This window comes from Pezoporus wallicus, unplaced genomic scaffold (assembly GCF_028554395.1).
Source record: "Pezoporus wallicus isolate ANWC-B61680 ecotype Strahan unplaced genomic scaffold, APGP_CSIRO_Pwel_v1 contig_3817, whole genome shotgun sequence".
Lineage (NCBI taxonomy): Eukaryota > Metazoa > Chordata > Aves > Psittaciformes > Psittacidae > Pezoporus > Pezoporus wallicus.
The window spans coordinates 6,434,100-6,460,014 of NW_026635157.1; the positions used below are offsets into that span (position 1 = coordinate 6,434,100).

At 37.2% G+C, this 25,915-nt stretch overlaps 1 protein-coding gene across 11 annotated transcripts in view; it reads left to right on the top strand.

Moving 5' to 3' along the window:
* Nucleotides 1-25,915, top strand: part of REPS1 (RALBP1 associated Eps domain containing 1) — a 62,756-nt gene that overhangs the window by 2,150 nt on the left and 34,691 nt on the right. For 10 of the 11 annotated variants that reach the window (XM_057407303.1, XM_057407365.1, XM_057407355.1 and 7 more), the window contains 2 exons: nucleotides 13,757-13,880; nucleotides 18,126-18,322. In XM_057407303.1, coding sequence (XP_057263286.1) covers nucleotides 13,757-13,880; nucleotides 18,126-18,322 — 321 coding nt within the window. Of the gene's footprint in view, nucleotides 1-13,756; nucleotides 13,881-18,125; nucleotides 18,323-24,068; nucleotides 24,200-25,915 lie in introns of those variants that run through there. The other variant, XM_057407388.1, reaches the window with a different exon arrangement.

Genomic DNA, 25,915 nt, shown 5'->3' on the forward strand with positions numbered 1-25,915 from the left:
AATCCTGTGAAGGACATGGAATTTTCTTTTGACCATGTGCTGCTGTGTTCTTCCCTGTTCATTTGAAGCACCTGATGCTTGTGTGGAAAGGAACTTGATTCAGTTACCCAATTCTTGTATAATCATGGAATGCAAGTGTAGTAGCAGTCACGTGAATGCTAAGTACCTTTGTAAGTGTGCAAAACATAGCACAAAATCACTGCTCTTCAAACTCACGGGGGCCAAGTGTTCCTGAGGAATTCTCAAAGCTTTTCCTCTTCAGTAGTACAGGCCTGTAGATACCTTTAGATAATTCAGAGCTGATTCTGTTGGAAATGAAAATCGGTGACATTTGCATTTTTAGACCCATAACCTGTTCTGCTTGCAAATGTGTTGTTTGAAGGCTGGATAGATGTACAACCTTTCCTGCAAATAGTTCTGTTTATGTGAGATCTGTCTTGCAGCACGAAAAGTTAATACATGCATCTAATCATTGTTAATCATTCTCATTTCTGCCTCTAAGGGACAATGCCAGCTGCCTGTTAAATGGGAATAAATGGACATATGGAAGACTGAAACAGATATGGTTGCTGTATCCAAATCACATGCTCACAAAGCAGCAAAACCCTGGAAAAGAAAAGCTCTATGTCCACTTAGTACACATCTACAAAAGGACAGCCTTACTACCAAACAAAAATACCACACCAAAGGTCTTACAGCCTTAACTGCACATGTGAAAACACCAGCCTTTATTAACCCATATTTCTGCCTTTTTGTGAGCATCATGGAAATTAGCATCAAGGTAGAAGATTTGCATAAAACAGTGAATAGAAATACCTGTGTTGGGATAACAAGTCCAGCTACTTCACAACAGTTACACGAGTCTTTAAATTGCTCTCAGGGTGTGGTTTCACATTGCAGCTAAACCAATATAATTGTGAGTTGCCACTGAAACAGGAGGTTCAGTCTGCCCTCATCCATGTGCTCCTGCTGCCGCTTCTCTTTGTGAAGAATCCAGTGCCTGTCCAATGCTGTTGTACGCTGGCATCAGGGGCTGTGCAGGAAGAAAATTAATCACAGTTTTTTGTTGATTTAACTCTGTATCAGCTAACACGGGGGTTGAATGAATGTCAGTGCTGGCACTTTTTCTAGAGCAATTGGGCATTTCAGTTGTGATCTAGCATGGGTTTCATGGTAGCTTAAACCGGTAGAAGCTGGAGCTGGTTGGTGCTGGCACTGGCATTTATTTGAACAGACAGTGAGCTGTTACAGGAAGCTTGTTCAGCCGAGAGTTAGGTTTTGTCAAGTTATTTTTCACTTGACTCAGCTGCCTGAGCTTGTGGCTCAGTTGCATGTGCATTAGTGTTTGTCTTAACAAGTAGTATGACACAACACAAGTGATGCTGAGGAGCTGCCATCCACCCTGTATATGTATTTCAGAAGCTTTCCTTTGATAAAATTCTGGCCTGGTTAGCTGCAATTTGTTAGGTGTATTCCAAGAGTGTATCTTCTAGGTTAGCTTCATACAAAAGAAATCTAGTTGCCTGTTCTGGAGTGGCTGCACAGTATGAACCAGACCAGTGAGAGTGATCAGGAAATGGGCTTCATAAGCACATTCCACATCTGACCTAAAACCCTAATGTAGCTATGCTGTTGAAGTCAGTTCTTGGTACCTCTTTACTGGTGGTGAAGTTGTTTGAAAAGCAACTGTTTTGTCAGCCAAAAAAAATGAATTGTAACATTCATTACTTGTCTGTGGGATTAATGTAATAGCTGTCCCATTTGTTCAATTTGTAGGATTATTTCTTGGGTGATTTAATCACAGAATATTTTATGAACTTACACTCTTTGGTTGTGAATCATACAAACTTCAAGAAGTAATCAGTTGTGCATATGATACTCATCTGAAGTTTAGTCAAGGCATCTTGCTTTAAAATGCAACATTATTATAAAACAACAAATACAAGAATATTTGCTTGTACTCTCTCTAGAACAAATGAAATGTCATTTTCAGTTTTGGCCTTGTGCAACAGTGTTACCTGACTTCTAATTTAGTGTTAGAAAGTCTTTGAAATGACAGATTAATTGGGTGATTATGCCCAGTTTCATCAATTACAGTAAAGCGTATTTTTGGCTCGTTAGCCAGTCTCAAGCTTTTTTTTTTTTTTTAATTTTGCCCCCTCCCCTTCCTTTTTCTTTTCCTCCATTTCTAAGGAGTCTTTACAGACAGATTATTTTTGATTGCTTTGTGTCATTGTTGGAAAAAAATGGTCTCTGGTTGTCTGCCTCAGTTCTGTCCGAGTTTGCTGTCTTCACATCAAAAGTTGTAAGAAAGTGCATGCCTGTGATACAGCTGCTTCATTGTGAAGTCCAGACTCTTGGTGTAGCACCTCACTTATTAGCTGCAGTTTCTGCACTGTGCAGGAAAACAGCTAAGGTGCAAGCATGTGCTGCCTTCTGTTGTTCTTGAGGTGATAGCTTTTGGTAAACAAATGGAACAGACTTGGAGCGGTAGTTTCCTCAGGTGCCAGAGTTTGTCTGCTGGCATGTGGTGCAATTGTAATTGGAAGTATAATCCATAGCCAGAACATGGCAAAACAAAATTCAGGGTGCTTGATTTAAACTGCTGGCCTCTTTGTGGAAGAATGGGTGCCAAGAGAAAGGGATCTAGGAAAACAAAGTTGTTCACAAAGATTTTATTGTTGCAGTTAGTGTTTCGGTGAATTTTCCTACACAAAGACTACCTGTTTGTCAAATCAGTTGAGTTTACTAAATGCCAACTGCAAATGGAAGCTGAGCCAGGGCATATGCAGGATTACCTGTGTGGTGGAGACATGCAGAAAACTCAGTCTGGTTGTCTGGTTCTTGTTCATTTGCTGAATTTATTATCTTTTCAGAACTCGTGAGATAAGAAGTTAGAATCCTTATAGGAGGCCTTTGCCTTCCTTTCAGTGATTTGGAGTATATTTAAAAATACATGGCATTTTCAGATTATTAAAAAAAAAAAAAAAAAAGGTCTGCAGCGTAAAAAGGCTTTTCTCTTGTAATACTGACCTTTACCTAATCTGCAAACAAGCCCAAATCTTAAATCACTTTATTGAATGGAGCCCATATATTTGGGGTTGGTATTTTTTATTTTAAAATTTACAGCTTTTGTACATGACTTTTCAAAATAAAATTAGTTTAGACTTCTGAGGCAATACTCACCACAGGTCATTGTTACGGCATTCTTGCAGTGTAGAAATATGTAACTACCCATAAAGTCTGGAGCTTTTTATGATTGTAATATTATGTAATTTATATACATTTTTTATATAAGTAAAGCATGTTTATACACACATTATGCTGTATCTAAGATCTTGTTTAGGAAGTGAAGGGTTGTTAAAAAGCTGTTGTAAATGCAAACAGTGTCTGGGTCCGCAATTAAGAATATCCAATTTGTGAAGTATGTCTTTTTTTCCCTTCAGATGTTACTGTAATAGAGTATTTTCCTTTCCTCTCAGTTGAGCAGTAAGTTAGTTTTATTTCTCTGTAATGATAAGATCTATAAGTAGTCTACTTTCTGCTAGTGCCAGAAATGGCTTTTGGTCTGCTTTGTATACTTATACAATTGTACTTTTGAGTTTTCTGGTGAAAAAGTTTAGTTTAATGGTGTTACCTTCACAGAGACTATAGTGGGCTGCAGATTGTTTGGTCTTTGCAGTTAATTAGTTTGAGTAGCCTCATATCTCAGCAGTATTTAGTTAGAGAACAATCACTGTTGTTGAAATGAAAGGGAAAAGTTAATGGCAAAACTTTAGGTCTGTAAATTAAGTCTGTTAGACTTACATTTGTTTTCACCTGATTTCTGGTTTTGAGCTTTTGAAATTGACTGGCATTCATTGTGTATAGTCACTTATATAGTAAATAATTCCTTTATAATTCCCTATGCTGCCACAGCACTTAGCTAATTTCAGGTATTACAGCTCAGCTTTGTTTGAAAACAGTTTCTTTTTTTTTCCTTTTTAAGTGTGCCTTCAGATGACAGCAGGAATGATTAATATCCGTTCTGACATGACTGGATAGAATTCTAATACCTTTTCAGAAATATCAGGGCCTTTGGCAAATACAGCTTAGAATCAAGTTAGCTGTACAAAATTATGAGTTGCAAACTTGATCTTTTTTTCTTTTTTCCTGTGAAGATGATTCTGTTGTATTAGAAGTTTTGAGCGCTTTACCCACTGCCTGTGAAAAATCGCGAACGTGCTTTCATCTTAGTCTTATCTTCAGTAAATATTATGGCAGATGCTGTAATATTGTAGGACTTTCCTAGCAATCTCTATTACTTTTCAGTTATAGTTGCTTTCAAAATATTTCTTACAGACAAGTTTCACACCTGTTAGGTCATAAATATTTGCTGTTTAGATTAGTCCTGCTTGTAGAATTCTTAGACTTAAAATTGGAGTTCTGCTCTTTGCTTAAATGAATTTGGAGGCAGAAGCAAGTGTGAGAGCAGTATTATGTCTATCAGATTTTTCTTGCTGGTGCTCGAGCAATGATTAGTGTAAGAATATATTTCCCTTTTTTTATTTTCCTTTATTATTTCTTTAGATAATAAGATCTTTAGAACATTAAGTCAGCAATGTAATTCTTTATAAACTAATGTGCTGAGTTGCTGATCATGTTTATGACTGGCTTTTTTTTCCAGCCGTTGTTGGTGTCTAAAGAGGTAAATTATCTCCTGCACTTGTTATACAAAACCCTCCACGTTGTAACTTAGGCATGCCTGTCTAGGATGTATAGGAACTGTGTTTTACTAGGTTAAAGGACTTAGGAAAGATGACAGTCTGACCTGAAATTCTGGAGTGGTTGACTTCTGGCATCTAAAATGCTCCTGAAGTATGGTAACAGAACAATGAGTAGACTCGGTTTCAAATTCATCTTCAGTGGGTGACTAGGGCCGAGCTATGTAACATGAAGCATTAAGTGCCAACTTACTCCTGCTTCAGACTATTAGTTGTTAATTTTGTCAAGATGTTCTTACTGCAATAGTGTGTACAACTTGGTTTGTTGATTTTGGTTTTTGTTTTTTTTTTTTTCTGAATTAGAATGTCTTAAATTGTTTAAGACCAAGTGTTAGCAGCTCTATACTGAGTCTCAAATGTACCTCTGTAAGCAAGCGTTTCTTAGAACTTTAACTGACCTTTGTTTAAACTTTGATAGACACTTGTTAAGAATTGTAGGCCTTACTGGGAGGAGAGCAGTGCAAAGCTAAGTAACTAATTAACACTGGTCACATGGATACTCAGAGGAAAACAGATTGAGATGGGAAAGTAGCATCAAGTGATGGGCACAGTTGCTTCAGGTAAGCTTGTATGGAAGTGCTCAGGAATAACAAGACCAGATCTGAGCAGTCCTATTTAGCTAAGCTACAGCACATTCACTAATTCTGGGATCAGATAATGCTTTAATCTTCATATTACATTAGCAAAGAGAAGCATGTGTTCATTTCTTACATTTGTTCTGGCATATTGATGAGAGGTCATGTGTGTAGAAAATATCAAGAAAAGTAAGAAAATAATTATTAGCAAGGAATATCAACTACTGGAATGCTTTGGGTATAAGGATGTCTCAAAGGAATCAAAATGTCTATATGAATGCTGTTCCCTTCAGCATTTAGCGCTTAAGTAGGAATTTTGCAGGAAAAATATTCAACCTAATGCTGCATGGCAAGAGCTTTGACAATTAGAACGTCCATGTGACCTCCCTTGTACTATTTGTTATTGGAGTAATGATTTGAAATACTAAATATATTATTGCTGCAAAATATCCCTCCAATGCCTGCTGCAGCTAGATGCTTTCTTGGTGCTTACATAGATACTTTGGCTGCTACTGTTTGGTTTTTTTGTTTGTTTGTTTCCAGGAAGATACAATGACTTGAGTGTTACAGAATCACTCTGGAGTCTCAAATTGTCACAGACTAGCTCAGGCATTCTTGCTGAAGTGTGTTTCTTCATCTCCTATTCCTTGAACTATTCATGACACCACCATGAAAAAAGACACCTTCGTTTTGAGGGCAGTTCTTAGCAACCTGATATGTGACTATGTCATTTGTTAGGGGGGCTTCTTTGCATAAGGTAAAGAAATCAGTTGGAGTTGTAAGTGCTCTTGATGTGACATTCTGTTCAGTTACCTCATTTCTGCCTTTTCTGCCCCTCCTAAATGCAAAGAACACAACTTTCTTGAGGCTGCAGTCTTGTAAGAAGTTTGGAGTCAAATGAACAAACTTAATACCAGCCACATGTTCCCATGTGCCCTCTAGCTCCTGAGGTTGGTTGTACGGTAGACAGATTCAGCTTAATAATCACAATAACTTTTTGCTGGCTTACTGAGTTGAAGAATCATACTGTCTGATCAGATAGATGAGCAACAGTTAGTGCTTTAGGAATTGAGGAACTGGGAAACTGAGAGCAGAGGAGGAAGTAGCTGTTTAGGTTAAGCAGTAATGTAAAATTGCATAGGAAGAGGAGACAGGTATGTGGAATATCTCCTTTTTTAAAAAAAGAACCTTTCTTTATGCATCAGGAATTAGAAATCATTCTTCTAAGTCCCCAGGCTGTCTTTTGCTGCTTCAGGGTTTTTTAATTCGTTCTTCTTGCTGCTTTATTACCATTACTGCTTGTAAGGTACCTTTCTCATGAGCAGATACTCTGCTGGAAGAACAGCAGTAGAGAGAATCTTAATGCAAGCAAAGAATGACTCTGTCTTGAGGTCTTCCAGCTATGACTTTTTATTTGGGAGGATAGTAGTTGTTTCCTAGGTGAATGTTCATCTGGCTGCCTGTTTTTTCCTTCATTGGTGCTATTGAACATGTAAAAAAGGAATATGCTTCTTTATTCTGTCCTCTTTTTGAGGTTATTTGGCAATAATTTGTTTATGAATTATAGTCAAGTAGAATGGCCTGTGGCTTTAGATCTTTGGAGAAATATCCCCTCTAAATCAGTATCTTAGACTTTTTTGTAGTTGCATGTAGTGTGCATCTACATCATCTTGATTGATGGTGGTTCCCATGTACTACCAAATCAAGAAGGGAACCACTGACCTCAGAGAGCTGTGTTGCTCTGCATAAGAGGCTCTACAGGTAAGATGCATGTGTGTGGGCTGTGACAGCTTTTGCAGGAGCTGTTATCAAGACCATAGACTTTGATTGCAAATGGAAAGATCAAAGCTGCTGTATTAGGAAGTGTGTGTTAAGTGAGGCTAATCTACCATGAACGTATATGCTACCAGGAAAAACAGGAGATGCTGTAGACCACTTTGGGAATGTGTTGATGTCAGAAATTAGCTAAAATACAGCTGGTTCAAAAAGTACTACTGCAGATGAAATTTCAGTGTGGTTGAGTGTTTTTTGGTGGTGGTGGTTTTGTGTGGAGGTAGGTTTTTTTGTTTTTTTTTTTTTTGTAATTTTTTTTTTGTGTGTGTGTGTGTGGCATTCAACATTCATTTGTTAAGATATGTATTTTTCATGTGCATGTGTTGTAAACCAGAGTTTTAAGTTTTCAGTGCTTTTTGCTGCTTTATTAACAAAGTGAAAACATGACTTTAGATCTGACAACCCTTACTCGGGGAGTGAACACTCTTGTAAAACCGAGCCCAAAGTACAGAGGCAGAGTAATTTCTATGAGGCTTAAATATTGGGTCATTTTTTTAACAGCTAATTCTTTATTTCTGATGTGATTAATTCTGAAATTTCGTTTGATTGAAACACATGTGTGCTTGAACCTGAAATGACCTGTGGAATGGGAAACTTTAGTTCTGGGTACCTATAAGAGAGAATTAGTTGTCAGAGCTGATAGGTAGCTTTTTCCTTCTGTTGGTATTTCAGTAGTCTGCTTCCACTGTGGATATGTGTGGTGTGAAAATCAAGGGCGGAAAAGTATTAGGAGAGGCTCAGACAGTAGGGGACTCTAAATAGTTTGTTGCCAGAGAGCGTGTGTCATCTTGGAAGTCCTCCAATACTACTGGGTTTATTTCTTTAAAGGCTTGTGTTCTGAAGCCAGGTTTATGGCATTGACCGAGATCCATCTTCATGGATCTGTCAGTAAAACTTGAAAGGAAGACCTTACTATTTGTTGCGTACTATTGGTTATGCAACAAAGTGCAGCAGTGTCCAAATATAACCTGTGCCTGGGAATTCTTAGTGTCAATTAATTAACTGTATTTACTACTATGCTTCTGAAGTACTTAATAAGATAAATGTATGCATTATAGGTAATGTTACACTTGCAGTTCAGCACATGAACATTCTCTACTTCACACTTAGTGCATTAAATATAGCAGTTCTTGATATCCTCCATAAATAGATTTTGCAAATGATCTTCAGATGGGGTAAGACTGTTTAAATGTTTGTCATATGCTGCTGTTAGTGCTGAAAAATAGAATTCAGAGCAATATTCAGGCTGTTTCTTTTAGTGGCATTTTTTGTCCTGTCTCCAATTTTTTTTCTTTGTGTGCAACATGTTTCTGGAGCCATGTGGAGAACTGGGTCAGAGACTTGACTTGGTTAAAAATAACTCATCAAAAGAAAGATCTTTGTCAGTTCTCTGTCTTGTTCCTGCTATGGAGTGCTGTCAACAACTGTTGCATCTGAGGAGCTACCTGTCAGGTGAGGATTTCCTGAAGAAAACTGAAAACATCTTGAATAACTAATAAGTGTCGCTTTGATCTGTTGATGGTAGGTGAGAGATTGTAGTTGGAAAACTATGTCAGGCCGTGTGGTCTCCAACTAGTGCGACAGACTGAGATAAAAGAGTGACGAGAACTGACCTATTGAACAGCGGTTTCAGAGTAGCAAGATTAGAAGGTAACATTGTGAGGAAGGAAATGTATTCAACCCGTAGAAAAGCACAGAGGAGCTTTTTGTAGGTCTTCAACATGTAGTAATGGTCAGGGATTTTTTTTCTGCTACAGTAGCAGTGATTGGGAAGTATTTTTTTCAAATTCCCTTATATACCCCCAGATTACATTAAACCATACAGACATGGTTAATTTGTGTTTTGTCTCAGCTGGGTGGGTTACATGACTTCAGGAGAGCTCCTTTATTGGAGAGCATATTCTAGTACCCACTTTGAGATTGTGTTCTAATAAGCTCGATTTGGAAAATATCCTGTCATATCTCTTTAATGCTTAAGTTTGCGAAGAGCTTTGGAATACTCATCAATGAATTGCTGCATATGGGATGCAGAATAATGTTGTTGGCATGATAGTGTGTTTAGGTTTAAACTGTGAATCAAAATCAATTTGTAATCGGCTACAATTTTATTAAATAACCTAAAACTGAATGCAGCTGGTTATTTTAAGTTTTTTAGCTTTTTTTTTATCTGAAGTAAAACATTACCTTTTTCGATGCATTTCTTGGTTTTCATTAGGTTGTTGTCAGTATGCACAATAAAACTCGAAAATCATGTACTGAGTACTAAAGCAAAAGTATGCTCATGGTCTGGTTTAACTTCAGTTTGTGTCAAGTACTGTAAAAGTGATGTGAAAACTTGTTTTGCACCTCTGGTGCATGGTTTATTTTTTTTATTATATTTTTATCTTTACCAGGTAGGTAGTGTGCATGTTGGTTTATTTATTGTTTTACCATTTAAGTCATCCCTGTTTAAATACTGTTGTACTTTTGCATGAATAATATTTGCAGATAATGGACTTGATTTGCCTTGTGGAAAAACCTGGGGCAGGGGGACTGTGATGTTCTGGAACACTCTCCCAGAGAGGTTTTCTCAGTTCTGGAAAGGGCATTTTGCAACACTTGATAGAGATGTGATTTGTTCCACTTCAGCAGGAATTTTTAAGGGTTCTCAAGTCTAAGTTTTTTTGGTTCATAGACTTTTCCAAGTTCAAGGACCTCTTATTTGAAACCTGTAAGAGTTCTAAAGGGCATGTGCTTGAAATGGTGCCTGTCATCAACATACTGCTTCCTGTGCATGTCTGATCTGTGCCAACTCCTGGTATTGGTGGTGATGCTGTTACATCTTTGCAGTATGATGACTGCAATTTCATAATTTACTGCACTGAGGTTTGTTTAGTTTGTGTTTTGGAGTGGGTTTTTTGAGAGGGGAGTTGAATGGGAGGGGTTATTGGGTTTTGTTTGTTTGGGGTTTTTTTATCAACAGCTTCTAGCAATTCTGGAGCTTCACAGAATTGTTGGCCTTAGTCCAGTTAATTGCAGTAGTGTGTTATCAGGATCCTTATATCTAAGGAGATGAAAACAGTTATGGAGCACTTTGTTTGGAAGGTAGCTCTGCATTGCTTGAAGAGTTTAAGGAAATTCCTTATGCTCTCTCTTCCTAAGGAGATGAAAGCCCTAAACAGAAATCTTAGTGAAGCAATCCCTTGACTTTTTTTTTATCTCTTCTCCCCTCCCCCATCAGTATAGCTGACTACCTGTTGAATGTTTAAATCCTCCTTCAAGGAGATTATAGGTAGATACTAGTTTGAGTATGCTCAAGCATGCTGTCAGTCAGCAGGGGAGTCTCCACAAGCTGTTTGCATTTAATAATTTTGCTCAGCCTTCACTCATGTTCCTGATTGGGTTATATTCTGTGTTGGAAATAGAGGACTCCTTTAGCTGTCTGTGGGTGGATCTTACAGCTACTTGTTCAGTAGCAGAAGGACATTATTTTTTGTTGGTTAGTGGGCTTTTTTTGTATTCTTAGCTTTTTTTCTTTTCTTGATACTTACATCTGGTGTATTTTCTACATTTACATCTACTAAGTTTGAATCCATGCTTGTCTTTCCTTTCTAATGCTTACCTGCCATGCTAGCTTAATTATTGATTCAGTTTTTAACTGAAGTTTCTGTCAATCTGGCAATACTGACTAGCTCAAAAAGACATAATTTCTAGTCTAGCACTGGCTTTGAAATTACCCAAAGCTATTACTGCCTAATGGTTCTGTAGATCACTGCTTGCTTTCGTAAGAAACTTTCCCAGAATCTGACCAGTTATTCATCTGTCAGTGCTAGGTTGCTGGATCCACAGGCTTTTTCTGTGTTGGGTGTAGAAAAGTATGTGGACATTCATTAATCTTCCAGGATACAGTGCTTTAAAAAATGAATTGTTCTTCCTGTTGCACCGGTTTACATTGCTAGGTGTCTCTTGGATCTTCACTGCTTTAGTTCTGTAAGTTATTTAAACTTAGCATTATTATTTTTGGCATTAGGAAGGGTACAGGCAGTTTATTTTAGATGTTGATGCCTCAAAGTTTTTGACTGTTTGAATTGTCACCTGTCAATTTACACTGTCACTCCTTACTTCGTGGCACTTTTTGTAGTCCAACCAACCTGTTGAAACTAGCATATTCAACTATACTGAATTATTTTCTTTTAGTTAATGAACATTAGAAAATGCTCTGTTATCCCCTGCCTTCTGTCCAGATACCATGCTACAGAAATACTGTAATTGGAAAATACAAATAAGACAGGTGCTGTAGGACACTGTGGGAAGTATAATGCACACATAGCCAAATGATTTAGCTCAACTAGCTTCTGTCCTGCAGGATTCAAGCTCCATGTAGCCCTAGACTGTCTGATCCTCTTGGGATTTCTGTGGGACTAAGTGTTTGTCAACTTCTCACACCTTCCTATGATAGCTTATACAACAGTTTGTGTTCATGAGGTCCTAGAGTCCTGGTACATGGTATGGAAACATGCAAGCAGCTTTTTGTTGAGCCATATCTAGCTCAGCTATAGTTAATAAACCCATCTGTTTGATTGTATGGAGTTACTGAAGCCTATTTCCTGTTTCAGCAGTGCTGAAGCATACAGATGTAACTTCTCGTGGATCATGTGGTTCAGTTGCTGCTACATGAACATGTAGTTGGCTTTTTCAGTTGGAACATGTCTGCAAGCAGGGCTCTTCTGCTCTTCAGAACTGTTTCCTTTGAAAGCTGGGAAGTCTTTCAGGACAGCTTTCTCTAAACCCAGTAACAGTACATCCCAGTAGTTAGGAAAATAAGCAGATGTATCAAGAGACCAGGTTTGTCAAAGAGGGACCTTACGACCGAGCTCTGGTGGGAAGGGTAGGGAGAGAAATTAGTGTCCATGAACATATTCTCAGTGCCCTCTCTGCATTGATCTTCACAGACGGGTCTCATGGGCCTTTGTGCCTGGAGATGGGTTGAAGGAGGAAAGAAATGAGTAGTACTACAAGAAAATTATGGATCTCTTGAGGAATATCAAGTTCGTGGGATTAGATGGGATGTTTCTGAGGGCAGAGAGAGATAGCTAGTGTCATTGCAAACCAGCTTTCTCTTTGAATAGTTGTGGAGATCAGGGGTGGACCTCAGTGACTGGAGAAAGACATGCTGCAGCTGTCTTCCAGAAGGGCAGGAACTTGATCTGGGAAACTACAGGCTGGTCAGCTGCACTTTGGTCCCTGGCAAATTGTGGAACAAGTGCTTGGAAGACATTTCTAGTCATATAACAGGCAAAACAGTAATAAGGGTAAGCAGGCATGGATTTACCGAGGGTACTTGTCAAACATTGTCTGGTGTGCTGGAAAGAGTTGAACTATGGTTGAGGAGAGAAAAGCAGTGATGTCTTCCTTGACTTCAACAACCCTTTCACCATGATTGTCCAAGAGCATCCTTGTGTCCCATTTGGAAGATACAGTCTAAATCAGACTGCTGGATAGGTAAAAAGACAATCATTTCACTTGGAGAGTCTGATGTAGGATGTGTTGTGCTTAATATCTTATTGGTGATCTGGCACATAGAAGGATGCATGCTCAGCAAGTTTGCAGGTCTATAGTATGGAGGGATGTGCAGGCAGTATGTTAGAATACACAGCTGCTCTCTGCATGGACGAGAGTTTTTCACAACTCGCAATAGAAGACTGAACCACCTTTCCATTATCTAGAACACTGGGGAAGAAAAGAGGAATAATACACCACTGCTTCTTTGTTGTATTTCTTAAATGAAACAGTCTGTAGCATTGTTTGGAGAACCTGAAGTTCTGCTTTCTCCTCCAGTGCTTAATTCCATGCATGTATACATGGATACTTCTTTCTGTTTTTATGAATTCTTTATTGGTTTGTTTTATAAGTTTGAAGTTGAGCTATACCAAGCCTACATCAGAAATGGCTAGAAGGTATCATTCACAATTGTCTGACTTTTTAACTTGTTATAAATTCTAGCCTCATTATTGAAATATTTGGGAGAAATTTGGAGGCAGACCGTTTCTCTGACTTGGTCACCAACACACTCTTCAGTTTTGTCTGAGAGTTATTTAGAAGTCTTCATTTTGTGTTTTTCAATCGAATCTGACAATATAATACTAAAAATGTTGTGCTGTTCCTTTGTTGTTGCAGTTGCTAAGGCAATGTAGCTGCTATTGCCTAGCTAATTACTAGCTAACTAGCTAATAGAGACAGGGGATGTTGGTTTTGTGTTCTTGGTGATTTGGGGTTCTTGTTGCCTGGGTGATTTGTTTGTGTTGTTTGGGTTTTATTTTTAAGGAACATGACTCCAGTTATTCTCTTTCTGTCTCTCACATCAACTCTGCAAAACATCTAAAGCCCAGGTGAAAAAAAAGTTTTAGCCTTGGTACTTCTGGTTGTGAGGAATTGCATACTCTGACTCATGTCACATATTTAAAGATTGCATGTGAAGTTGTTACTGAAAGATTAGGAAGCTGGTTTTATAACATTTAATGCAGGGGATGCTGGTATATGAAATAACCTCTGTAGAGCACTTTGTGTTTTAAGTTTCTTTATACAAGTATCTGTGTTTTATTTCAGATCATGGAGCAGTGTGGTGCAACAAGACTTGGCTATTTTGGAAGAAGTCAATTTTACATTGCTTTGAAACTTGTTGCTGTGGCCCAGTCTGGTCTCCCTCTAAGAGTGGAAAGCTTAAATACAGGTAAATCACAGGACTGAGGGGAAATGTAGTTGCTGAGCAGCATTATTACACTTGGCTCTATACTTCTTGTAGAGTGACTTTGTAAATTAGTGGGGTATATCTTTTTATACACATTTCTGACTTAAAAAGATACTGTGGAGAGACTATGAGGGAGTGTATTCTTACTGTGCAAAAAATGATGTGAAATACCTTACTCTTACTCAGTAAAAGTATTGCTCATTATGGGGTAAGTGAGCAGCTACTACTGACCATTATGTAGATACAAGTTCATTCTGTAGATTACTAATGTGAGAACTTGTGTGCTGCTGAATAAAGTACTAATGGGACTAATGTGAATTGCAAGGAAAAGAATGATGTAGCATTTGCAGGCTTTTGTAGTTGCTAAGCTTATGAAGCCTTGATTGCAACAAATGAAAGGTCATTTTTCTGAAGTCATATTCCTCCACTCTTGGCTTGACAGTTTTCTCCTTTCTTAGCACAGATATGAAGACTGGTGGCTTAAGGTTTTTTTTGTTTTTTTTCTATTGAAAAACCTTATCAGTAAGAGATCTTTGAAGTCTGTTATCAGCCAAAACACCTGTTATCCTGCTTTTCAAAGGTCAGCTGTGGTTGGGTTAATGAAATAGGAACAGGAGAAAGGCTTTAGGAAGATGGTTCAGAACAGCAGAAAGAGCTTTGATATGAGGCTCTACTGTAGCCTTCAGAGTGACATAAACAGATCCATGTCAGTACTGCTCTGTAAGATGAAAAGAGACTTGGGAAGATGAAGTACTGAGTTTTAAGCCTCTGTAGCTTTTTGCAGCATAGTACACGACTCAGAGCTGAAAAATATCTTAAGAGCACAGCTTTGCATTGAGGTGACTTCCCTTGTAGATTTTATGTCTGTAGAAAACATGTTATGATAGAATTGATATATGGTAGTAATTAAAAGAAAGCTTAGGAGTTTTTTGTTTAAAGCATCTAAATTAAACAGTAGTTAAGGATTGTTAAAAGCAATCCAGTAGGGCTGAAGTATTTGACAAAACTATAAAAAACCGAAGAGAATAATCATGTATACTTTTACAGTTATGTTTATTTGAGGTTTTTACAAACAGTATGTGCTGCTTTTGTGAGTGTTTTTTTTTATTTTTTTTGAGAAGTGCATGGCTTCGGTCAATGTTTTGCTAGTATTCAAGTTCCTTTCTGTTCATAACCCACCCTGTGTTTATGAACCTTTTTTCTGATGAGTGCTTCATCATTTTTCAGCAAGTTGTAGCAGAATGCCCTCGAATCAGAAAGTTGGAAAGGGTCCTTCAACTCTTAATATCTGATAGAATTGGGACTTTATATAGCAAGTGTGGGATTTCTCGTCAAATGCCCATTGGAGAAGTCAAAGACTAAAATCTGTGTATGTAGCTTTTCTCAGATTTTTTTGTACAGTTTATTTTAATGCAAGATACCTTAACTGGAAGGAGCTTTTGTATTTACAAAAAAAAAAAAAATCAGAAGAAACTTGAAGGAAGGAATTAATTCTAAACTATAAAATATGTTGCTGTAAAATTAGCAGCCATTGGAACTTTTATGATTTAATATGTTTTCTTGATTCATAATAATACTAGAAATAGTTGTAATGGTTTCTGGACTTCTAGGAATAATTTTCTGTAACTGGTTCCAAACCTACTAAATACATAAAGTACAGTTGTCAGAACATTTATTTTTGCCCTGTTTTTAGGTTTGGTTGTCTGTTGCCTTGGTTGCAATGGTTCCAGTCCTGTCTATGAAGTTCCGGCTTCTAGGATGATTCACGTGTTGTGGCAGCTACTATATAGCTAAAATAGAGCAGCCTGAAGAGTTGTAAAATGATTCTGATCTTGTGTTAACTTCCTTTGAAAACCAGCTCAGCAGGCTGGCCAGCTGGATTCTACCCGCAGTCCATCTCCACAAAGTCTGGAAGAGGAACTGTTAGATCCATACCAAGCTAAATCGTACATTCCTTCTTTTTTCAAAGTAAACCAGTTACAATTAGTTAAAGCTTGTATTTTGGGACATCTACTTTTTAACTCTGCATTCTATGCATGTTTTATTCCATGATTTGTTTTTTACTGTTGTTCCCTCTGTCATCTATTTTCTCTGCCCTTCTCTTCTTTCTCTTGCTCTTTGGTTCACCATGTGTCTCTTCAGTAGACAGGAATGTGAGTTGCTGAGTGCAGACTGCAGTCAAATTTTGAGTACTAAGTCCATCCAACACAAGTGTCATCCAGTTGATTCTTGGTTAACTAAGTACTTTTTTGATTACTCAGATGTGCAGTGTAGTAGAAATACTAGTTTAATTATTCTGCTACAAGCCTCTAAATCTGTTGTTCCTTTGCTGTCCCAGAAAATTTTCCTTCTGGGAAGTTGAGAAATTAATGTCTATTTTCTAAGTATGGAGTGCCGTTTTTGGTGGAGAAAATTAAAAAGGATGTGAGCATAAAAAGTACAGAGAACTTCTTAATTTATTCAGTATCAATATTCTGTTCATAACAGTATCAATCATTCTGTTGCATTTATAATTGAGGGATTTCTGAATGTTAATAGGTGTTGTGGTGTTGAAATGAGGTTTTTCTGCTGTATGGGGAAAAGACAGTAGAGGTAAAAATAGCAAATTTCAATCGGTGATGTAGAAACTTAGTACAGCAAGACAAACCTATCTAGTTTTGTCCTTGTCTTGTTTTTAAAGAAGACTGTAAAGTAATTTGTGTTCCTTCTGAGCCTTCTGTAGTATTTTGTGAATTGGTGCTAGATAACTTACGCCAAAGCCTTGTGTTAGAACAACTGGTTGCATAGATTTGCATGGAATTGCATAGATTGCCAGTTGGGTGTTCTAGTGTTATGATTTATCCCCTGGTTTGTGAGCATACAAATTTTCACTTTTGTATGCAATGAATTTTTCACTGTTTGGCTGTAGTTCACTCTAGCTAAGCGAGTAACTTCCCTAGTGTAACAGGGGGTACAATACTGATGTGAAAATTGGCATCTAGGAATGAGGAAGGCATCGGGAATTGCTTTAAGAGTGTTTCCACATGATGGATAGCCACAAACGTAGTAAAGAGGCTGTGTTGCTTGCTCCTTCCCCGTTTATCATGTTGAGTTGTGCTTAGTGACAGAGGCTTAAATGAAGAATTTATGCTCTTACTGGAGCGTTGTTCTTTAATGCTGCATACATAAAGATGTTTATGGGTACATAGTTGTTGAATGCTATGAATTCAAATTACACTCTTCAAATACAAATCGGTTTAATGTTTAATTTTGGTGTAATAAACTGGATGCAATTTCATCTCAAATCTGAATAGAGTTGGTATTTTTTGACTTGACTCATTTTGAATACCAGAACTAATTGATGTAAGCAGTCAGCAGGAGAAATAAAACTTGAGCCATGCTTGTAAATTTGTTTTGTGTTGGAAAAATAATTTCCAAGTAAGCTGTGCAGCAAATTTACAATTTATTTCTTATTCATGGTGGACCAGTAAGAAAATTGTGACTGGGATTCATAGAAATCATAGGAATCTTACAGTGAAAAATTAAAGACTTATATAGACTCATTTTTATATCAGGCTACTCTGAACCATGGTACATAAAGCTAAGGACCTCCTAATATTTTTTAGAAAATTTGCTTTATAGGTGTTTCTGACAAAGTATCCCAGTAAAAAAACTAATTTAGCTTCTATTGTAGAAAGATGTACACTGATATGTTTAAGCAACACAGAGCAAACTTGCAGTGTTTGCGGTATCTGTTGTGAGTATAAACCTGGCATCAGATCACTGCAAGATGTTGAATATACTGTCGTCTTTTAGCATTTGTTTTGCTGTATGAAGACTCTCTAATTTTATATATGTGCTAGAAATGGTAGATAAATCTTGAAAATAACACTTCAATAATTAAATGTTGGCAAAACTAAGAAAAAATGAGCTAAATGCAAATTATTTGATTACTACTGCATTTAATGCAGAGTTGTATTGCTACACTTACAGAACTATGTGAAGTCCTCTGTATACCAAACACCAGAACTTGAGTAACAGAATCATGGAACATTACGCAGAAAGAATATTTGTTTTTTCCCAGCTGGCAGATGTTGGCACAGGTATAGCAGCAGTTTCAGTGTTTTAATTAATCGAGGCATGTATGAAATTTTAACTACAAAACAGAACTGCATTTTTATTTTCAAGCATCATACTTCTGCATAGTAAATGGCCTGCTCTGTTTTGTTGTTTTTTTTTTTTTAACAGTAAAGGACCTCCCTCTTCCCAGATTTGTTATGACAAAGAATGAACAAGAATCAAGGCATGCAGCCTTGTATCCTTCAGATGCTGATAACTCAGCTTCATATTCAGGTGTGATTCCTCCTCCACCTGGCAGGATACAAGTCAAAAAAGGCTCTGTGAGCCATGATGCAATTCAGCAACGTACATCAACTGATCAACAGGTAAGTTAACTTAAACGATTAAACAGGACTCGTAATCACTACTTCGCTGCATAGGTGTAAATTTGGTAGGGCTTCTAAGCTTTATTGCTTTCGAAGTAGTTTCTTACATCATACTGATATATATTACATGTGAAGACCACATGCTTCTGAAATACTTCCATGTAGGAGACTTTTTTTTTTCTGAAATCTTATAATCTACGATTAAAGTACTGGTGGTAATGGACAGAATTGAGACAGAAAAGAAAAATAATATCTAAGATATAGCAAATATCAAATTGTAATCATTAAGATATCGATTTCTTGTTTATTAGATCACATTGGCTTCCTGGTGATTGGAACAGCAGTACTGAATGCCTTTGAAGACTGGTTTCCTAGTCCTTCAACATGCTGTCTAAGATATAGCAAATATCAAATTGTGTTCATTAAAATACTGATGTCTTGTTTATTAGATCACATTGGCTTCCTGGTGATTAGAACAGCAGTACTGAATGCCTTTGAAGACTGGTTTTCTAGTCCTTCAACATGCTCCAGTACTTTTAAATCTGAAATACTTTAGAGATTTTTTTTTTTAAAAACTCAGTTACTTTTCTCTGCTGTACGTTTTGTTGTTCAGCTATTTAACCATTAAGTAGAAATAATGAGAATCAGAAATAACAGACAAGTTTTCACATAGCTTTATACTGTGCTCTAGTGATGAGAAAACTGATTTCCTTTTGCTCGCTGGTTTTTTATTCTTCAGCTGAGTAAATGAAAACTGAAGGCTTATAGCTCTGTGCCTCCTCATAATTCCTTGGGGTTTATAGTCTTTACACTCTCTCTATGGGTAAATCTTTTCTTACTGTCTTTTCTACAAGCTAGAATACTGAATACAAATACTAAATACTGCTTAGTATATGTGTCTGTGTGTGTAACTGAATGACTTTTCTTCCCCATGGTATACTGTCTTTTGAGCTTATTTTATAAAGAATTGAGAAACTTGCAAGCATACCTTAATCTCTCTGGGACTCAAGGAATAGCTCATAGATGTTTATTAATCTCTCTGAGAATAGCCCAACACTGATCCAATATAAAGAAAAAGCAAATTAGCAGAGGCAATCCATGATTAGTGTTTGACTGATACTTCCTTTCTCAGAAACTGGAGATGGGGACTATAACAAAAGGAGGGCTGGCAGTATTTCTGAAAATAGCTTGTCATCTGATTTTGGGTAGGTGTGTTTGAGGGACCTCCCAAGTGCTTCAGGAAGAATCAACAAGTGCAGATCTTCTTGATCTGTTGATGGAGTTTTACTGTGGTCGAAATGGTGTTTTGTATGCTTCCCTCATGGTGCTGAGTTTGTTTAGTGAACAGCTACAATTTGATACAGGAATCTGTATCAAATCGGTGTAACTTTAAAGTAAAAAAAAAACCAAAAAAAAAAACAAACACCTATGGTGTTTGAGTTCTTCAGTTTCTGGATAAAGAAGACACATATTCACAAAGATACATAAGCATCCAAATTTCATTTCTTCATCTTGTCTGACAGAAGCGGCGTGGTGTCTCTTTCACACACGTCTCTATAAGATCATCAGAAAAAAAATACTCTGTAAGTTCTTCGAGATATCTGGCCCAGAAAACAGACTTGGAGCAAACATAATGGACAACACAGCATTGGGTCCGGCAGTTTTAAGTTATATTCATGGTCTAGAACATCAGGGACATATTGTCTGATTTTGCGCCCTATTGTAAGCTTCATTTTCTGTGGCTGATTCTCTATTTCTAATCGTATAATGAATCCATCCAGTCTAATATGTATAGATTTGGACACTGTGTTACAAACAAGCTGAGAAGGGGACTGAATCCAGGTTTCTTGCTTAACCACATAAATACCACTAATTGGGTTATTTTCCAAAAGGTGGATACAGCTTTTATACATGTGTTTGTATAAATTGCTGATCCAGTTGTCTTTACCTACAGATATCACTGAAATTTATAAAATCTAGGAAGAAGTTAAGACAGTGAATTCTCATTATATGCCACCTCTCTCAATGATGAGGATGAGCAGAGCCAAAGACTAAGAAGTAAATTACTGCATGTCATTTTCCTAGGGATGACTGTTCAGAAAGAACAGGAGTTTAAGTGTAAAAATTAAGCTTGGATATGTCAAGTAGCCTGTTAGATATTCCATTAGTGAATTTCTTTGGTTTTGCTTTTGCTTTTCGTAAACTGTTTACTGGCTTGATGATATTTCTGGCACTTCAGAATATATTGATTTCATAAAATACTCTGGCTGAAATATTGTTTGTATGAAATCATAAGATATCTCAATCTTTGTCTTTAAAAACTGCTTTCATTCATATGCAACTTTTGTATTAGTGAGATGTCATGCATATGTTAGTATCTTATAATTTATGTAAAAGAATTGTGCTTAGAGTATTGTCTACTGAAATATCCTAGCTAATACTGTTTCTTCATCAATGCGTTATTTTGTCAGCTCCTCTCAATGAGCTTCACTTGGAGGCAGTTTGTTGGTAAATGTCAATCAGGTTGTGTTTCCAAAGAGTAGCTAGCTATAAATGAGGTCATCTTTAAAAGTAAGCATGGGCTAAGTTCCTTTTTCTGTCTCTGTCCATTTCTGTGGAGGCATTTTTAGTTCATAATGGCTATGTACTACGTAAATACAGCACTGTCCAGAAGTTTGTCTTTTTTATATTGTTAGTGTTAATAGAAGATGACTGAAGTCATGCCCAGGTGTCGTGGAAGCTGCAGAACTGATTCTAGGAGTCAAGCCAAATAATGAAAGATGCCTTCACTTAGCAGGTGACACGGTGACCACGTGTCCCAGTGAGATAAAACGCTGGGAGAAGATCCATTTTTTTAAATTTTTTTTTTCTTTTTCCCTACTGACATAATTTCTTTCTCCCAAATAATAGAGGCTAAGTAGATTTGAACACTTTTGCTGACTATGTGACATGTTGGCATAGGTATATTAACCATAGTGTATATAAATACTTCTATACTTTGATAGTAGCAGCTATGCTAACTTAGGCCAGTCTTAAGAATCTAGATTCTGTTGAGTTCTTGTGCTTTTTAGGAAGAAATCCTTTAGTAGAATTAGGAGCTGTTATTGTAGATGGAATCTTTTTTGGGTTTTGGTGTTTTTTTTTTTGGTGGTGTTTTTATTCTGTTTGTTTTGGGTGTTTTTTGAAGGCATAAGACAAATGTATCTAAAACAGTTTCTTAGCAGAAGCAGCAATATTGGGATTTGAAGGTATTTTCTGTTTTACATGATACTTTCAAAAGCAATAAACAGTCTCAATGTCTGTCTGTTAGATACTGCCTTTGGATGTTTTTTGTTTTGTTGTTAGAGTGAAAAGGCAAATACTTTTTCCAGTGTCTTTGAGTGTGATCTAGGTGTTGATTAGGTACTGCTTTAGGATACTTACTGGCTTACCTCCATTTTCTGGGAAAAGTGGACAGCTAGTTTCAATAGATGTTGAGGCTGTAACAGCTGAAAAATGTGTATCTGGCAGATAGTTGTAGGCTGAACTGTGCTACATCCAGGTGAACATAAAAGGTAAATCTGAAGGTGTTCATCTACCTATGTGTGCATTAACACTTAATAGTGGCACTCTGTATTAATTTATTGCTGTATTGGTGCAGCCTTAGGAGGGGACATTTCAAATTTGGCACCTGTAGCAGTCAAAATTTGACCATTTCAGCTTTTTTAATTCTGTGAATTGTGTGACTTTAAGGTTTTGCCAGTAGTCCATTTTTGTTCAGTTCTGTTTTGCAGATTGAACAGGTAATTCTAGGCAAAAGATACCTGGCATTAAATAAATTGTTTAGGACCACAGAACTGGAAAAGACCTCTTGTTTTATTGAGTCTAACCCTCTATTATCATGATAAATTGTATTAGATAATGAGTTTTTAAAAAATCAGGGGTTTGTCTTGAAATCACAACCTTTTATCCACACTGGCTATGTTGGGGAGAAGTGTTGCAGAGCATTAGTAGGAATGTGGTGGGAATTCTCACTTAACTTTACTCAGACAAGGTAAAACCTATTCTTTTAACAACTCTGTACTTAGTATTTGCTGCAGAGCACCACTAGTATTTAGTAGAAAGCCATTGTATTACCCCTTAGCTTTGTTTTGCTTGATTAAATCTAGCACCTCAGTTTTGTTTCATAAAGTAGTTACCAGTAATCCCTATAAATACTTCTGTGCCTTTGATCCAATTTGAATTTGTTCTTACTGAAAATATTTTACTGGATTTGTATTTATTGTTACAAATGAGATGTTGTCATGGTTTAAACCCAGTCAGACAGCTCGTTCACTCACTCCCCCCCCCCCACTTTCTTTCCCTCCCACTGCTCCCAGAGGGACAGAGAGGAGAATCAATGCAACTCACAGGGGTTGAGATAAGAACAGTTTAGTAACTAAGGCATAACACAAATCACTACTGCTACCACCAATGATAATAAAGTAAATAACAAGGGAAGAGAATACAACACCTCACCACCAGCCAACCGATAACTCACCCCCCCAGCCTGACCAAGCACTGACCAATACCTCCTCCTGCAGTCCCCCAGCCCTTCCGGGTAACTCTCAGTTACATCCTGGGCATGATGTGCTGTGGTATGGAATACCTCTTTGGCTAGCTTGGGTCAGGTGTCCTGTCTCTGCTTCCTCCTGGCTTCCTCTCCTCCCTGGCAGAGCATGAGGCTCACAAAGTCCTTGGCCAAACCAAAACATCATTGTTATCAGCTCTGTTCCCAAGCTGAAAGTCAAAACACAGCACTGCACCAGCTACCAAGAAGGAGAAAAATGACTGCTACTGCTGAACCCAGGGCAGATGTCACCAGTATTAGTACTCTACAAAATAGTATTTCTGTACTTCTGCTTGACATCTTACCTCATATACTTTAGCAGCAGTGAGTAAAGCAAATCTGCCATATATGATATAGTGGCTTGATAGTTGACCTATGCATCCAGTCTTCTATTTTCAGCTGTTTGAGTCTTATTACGCAGTCTGGTACTAATTTCAACTATGCAAGAAACTGTATTTTATATTTTAAACTCTGTAGTTAACTATTACCTATGTCCTGAAAGGAGCCCATCCATTTGCCTCCTTACAGTTGTCAAAATTCATCAGCATGCTATTTAGTGTGCATAATCAGTTACCTAAAGTACCAAATTAGGTCATTCCCCAAACCAGTTATTCAGCAGCATTATTAGAAATTTCCTTTCAGACCCATAGTTCCCATTCTCTTACAATTCTACTTCCCTCCTTCTGTAGCCAGTTCTTTTGCATCTTAGGTTCTTGTATTAATCTCCACATCATTGAAATTATCTTCTATGGCACCTCACTGAAGTATGCTGAGGTAGAGGTTAAATGTAGTGCAGATACTTTGTCTAGAAAAATCACAAAAATAGTATCAGCAAATTTAAGTAAAATTTCCCATTCTGTGATTGATCCCTTTTCCATTTGTTGCTGGTTTTAATTACTATTTTCTTCCAAACCTAGTCTAAAACCTTCAAACTGTTGAAGTCAGACTGAGAAGTTTGTAATTGCACCCCTCCCTAAAAATGCACCCTTCTCTAAAAATGTGTAGTGCTGCATGTGGAGAAGTTCACATCGAACCTTGGACTATTTTGTTCTTCAGTGTGAATGCTAGTTGATTGCAAAAACATGGGTTCTGCAATGCAGTTACCAGCTCCAGCATAATGCTTCTTCATGATGGATCTGTTCCCTGACTCTTATGCAGGCTGTGTGGTATCAGGACCTGGATCACCACATCATTAGAGCTACCCTTCGGATACCATGTCTGGCTACATTGTCTCTGGAATTCTCCTTAGGAGGCTTTCTTCTGGCCTGAGGTGTGAGATCCAGGAAAAGGTTTATAATCTCATTTCACTCATGTATGCTTGCAATGCCCTTTTGAGGTTGAGATCCCTCCAGAGTTGCTTTAGCACAGTATTTTGTTGCCTTACACCAGTTTGTTTGACTTACCTTCACTAAGGTGATACTTTTAAAGCCATGTATTATGTAACCTTTTTAATTAAAAGCTATTTTTTTAACTGCTTGTCAGTCCAAAAAGTCCAACTTCCAAGTCCTTCATAGTGTCTTGGTTTGGTAATTCCAGTTTGACAAAACCCATGCTTTTTTACAACTTTTTTAAACCATGATTTTTCAAAAATTAAGATGGATTACTTAATTTTTGCGTGTTAGTTGCAACCTTTTTTTTCTGAGTTATTGAGAAGAATGTTCTCAGTTTGATTTAACATGAAAATGTTAAGTACTTATTAACTATTTACATCAACATGCTTTTGTTTAGATCTGCTTTCAAGAACAATTTAAAGAGGAGGAATGAATGTCTTAAAATAGTAAAAACCAGAATATTGGCAATTGCTGTGAATTCTATTGAGGTTGGTTTGGAGAAAAAAAACAGCTAGTGTTTCAAATTTTAAGTGCTAAAACACTTTATCAAAATAAGATTTTAATAAAGGCTGATCTAATTAATTATGCATCAACTGCAGTATGCAGATGGTGAGTAAAATTGTCAAAGTTCCCAAAGGGATTAGGTAACTTCTGTTAAAATTGGTGAAATTCAAAGTCATTGCGTTATCAGTAACACAAATTAGGCAAACTGTAGTAGTTCTTACATGTTAAGATTTTGGAGAGCAGTTAAGTTAGATTCTGAGCCTAATACTCTCAGAAAAATCTGATCCTGGATATTTCAGGCTGTCATGATTAGTTTCTTTTATTAATAGATTGGACAGATGAAACTGAACAACCCTACTTCCTCAGCTGCAGCATGTGCTCTCAAAGCACTCAGTTCATGACTGTGTGTTGCAGCTGAACAGGAGTGGTTCTAATGAACATACTGCCTCTGTTTACTGAAGTGTGAAGCTGAGTGGAAAATTGAAGTGGAAACTTTGTACAACAAACCATGTTTTCTAGTATATGAAAATGACAGCTTCTTACCCCTGCAAAGGCAGATGCTTAGTTGATCACCTATGGACAAGGGGTAAATGACCCTGTGTGTAATTGCAGTCTCAATAAATCTTTACTCATTGTGTTTTACCATGACTGCTTTTGAGTGAGAGTTAATGTTTCTACAGTCCTGCCTCCTCCCCAGTCTTTTCAGTTTTCATAGGCATATATTTGGGGGGGTATATATAAATACATATAGACATACTTAAAAAAAAAAAGAAAACAAAACAAAAATTAAGCTCTCTTTAGCTTCCAGTAAGCTAAATCAGTGAATGCCGTGAGTGGTTTGTAGGAGTGACCAGGATTGTGCAACGAAAAGACAGTGCCACAGTAATGCCATCTAAATTTGGTTTAAATTTTTTCATGACTGTGGGGTGTCAGTGGTGGTAAAGGTGAAGATGTGGTTTGGCCCTCTCCCAGAAGCTTTTTTGATGTCAAAGTTGGTGGTATGCTTTTGCTGTATAGTGGAGTCTAAGCTGAAGCTCCAAATCAATTGTGGGAAATCTGTAAAGGTTTAGGATTCTGATAGAATGTTGACTGGAACAATGAAAACAAAGTTAATTATTTATTATGCCTGTACTTCTCATGATCTGATTATCATTATTGTATGCTTTACAG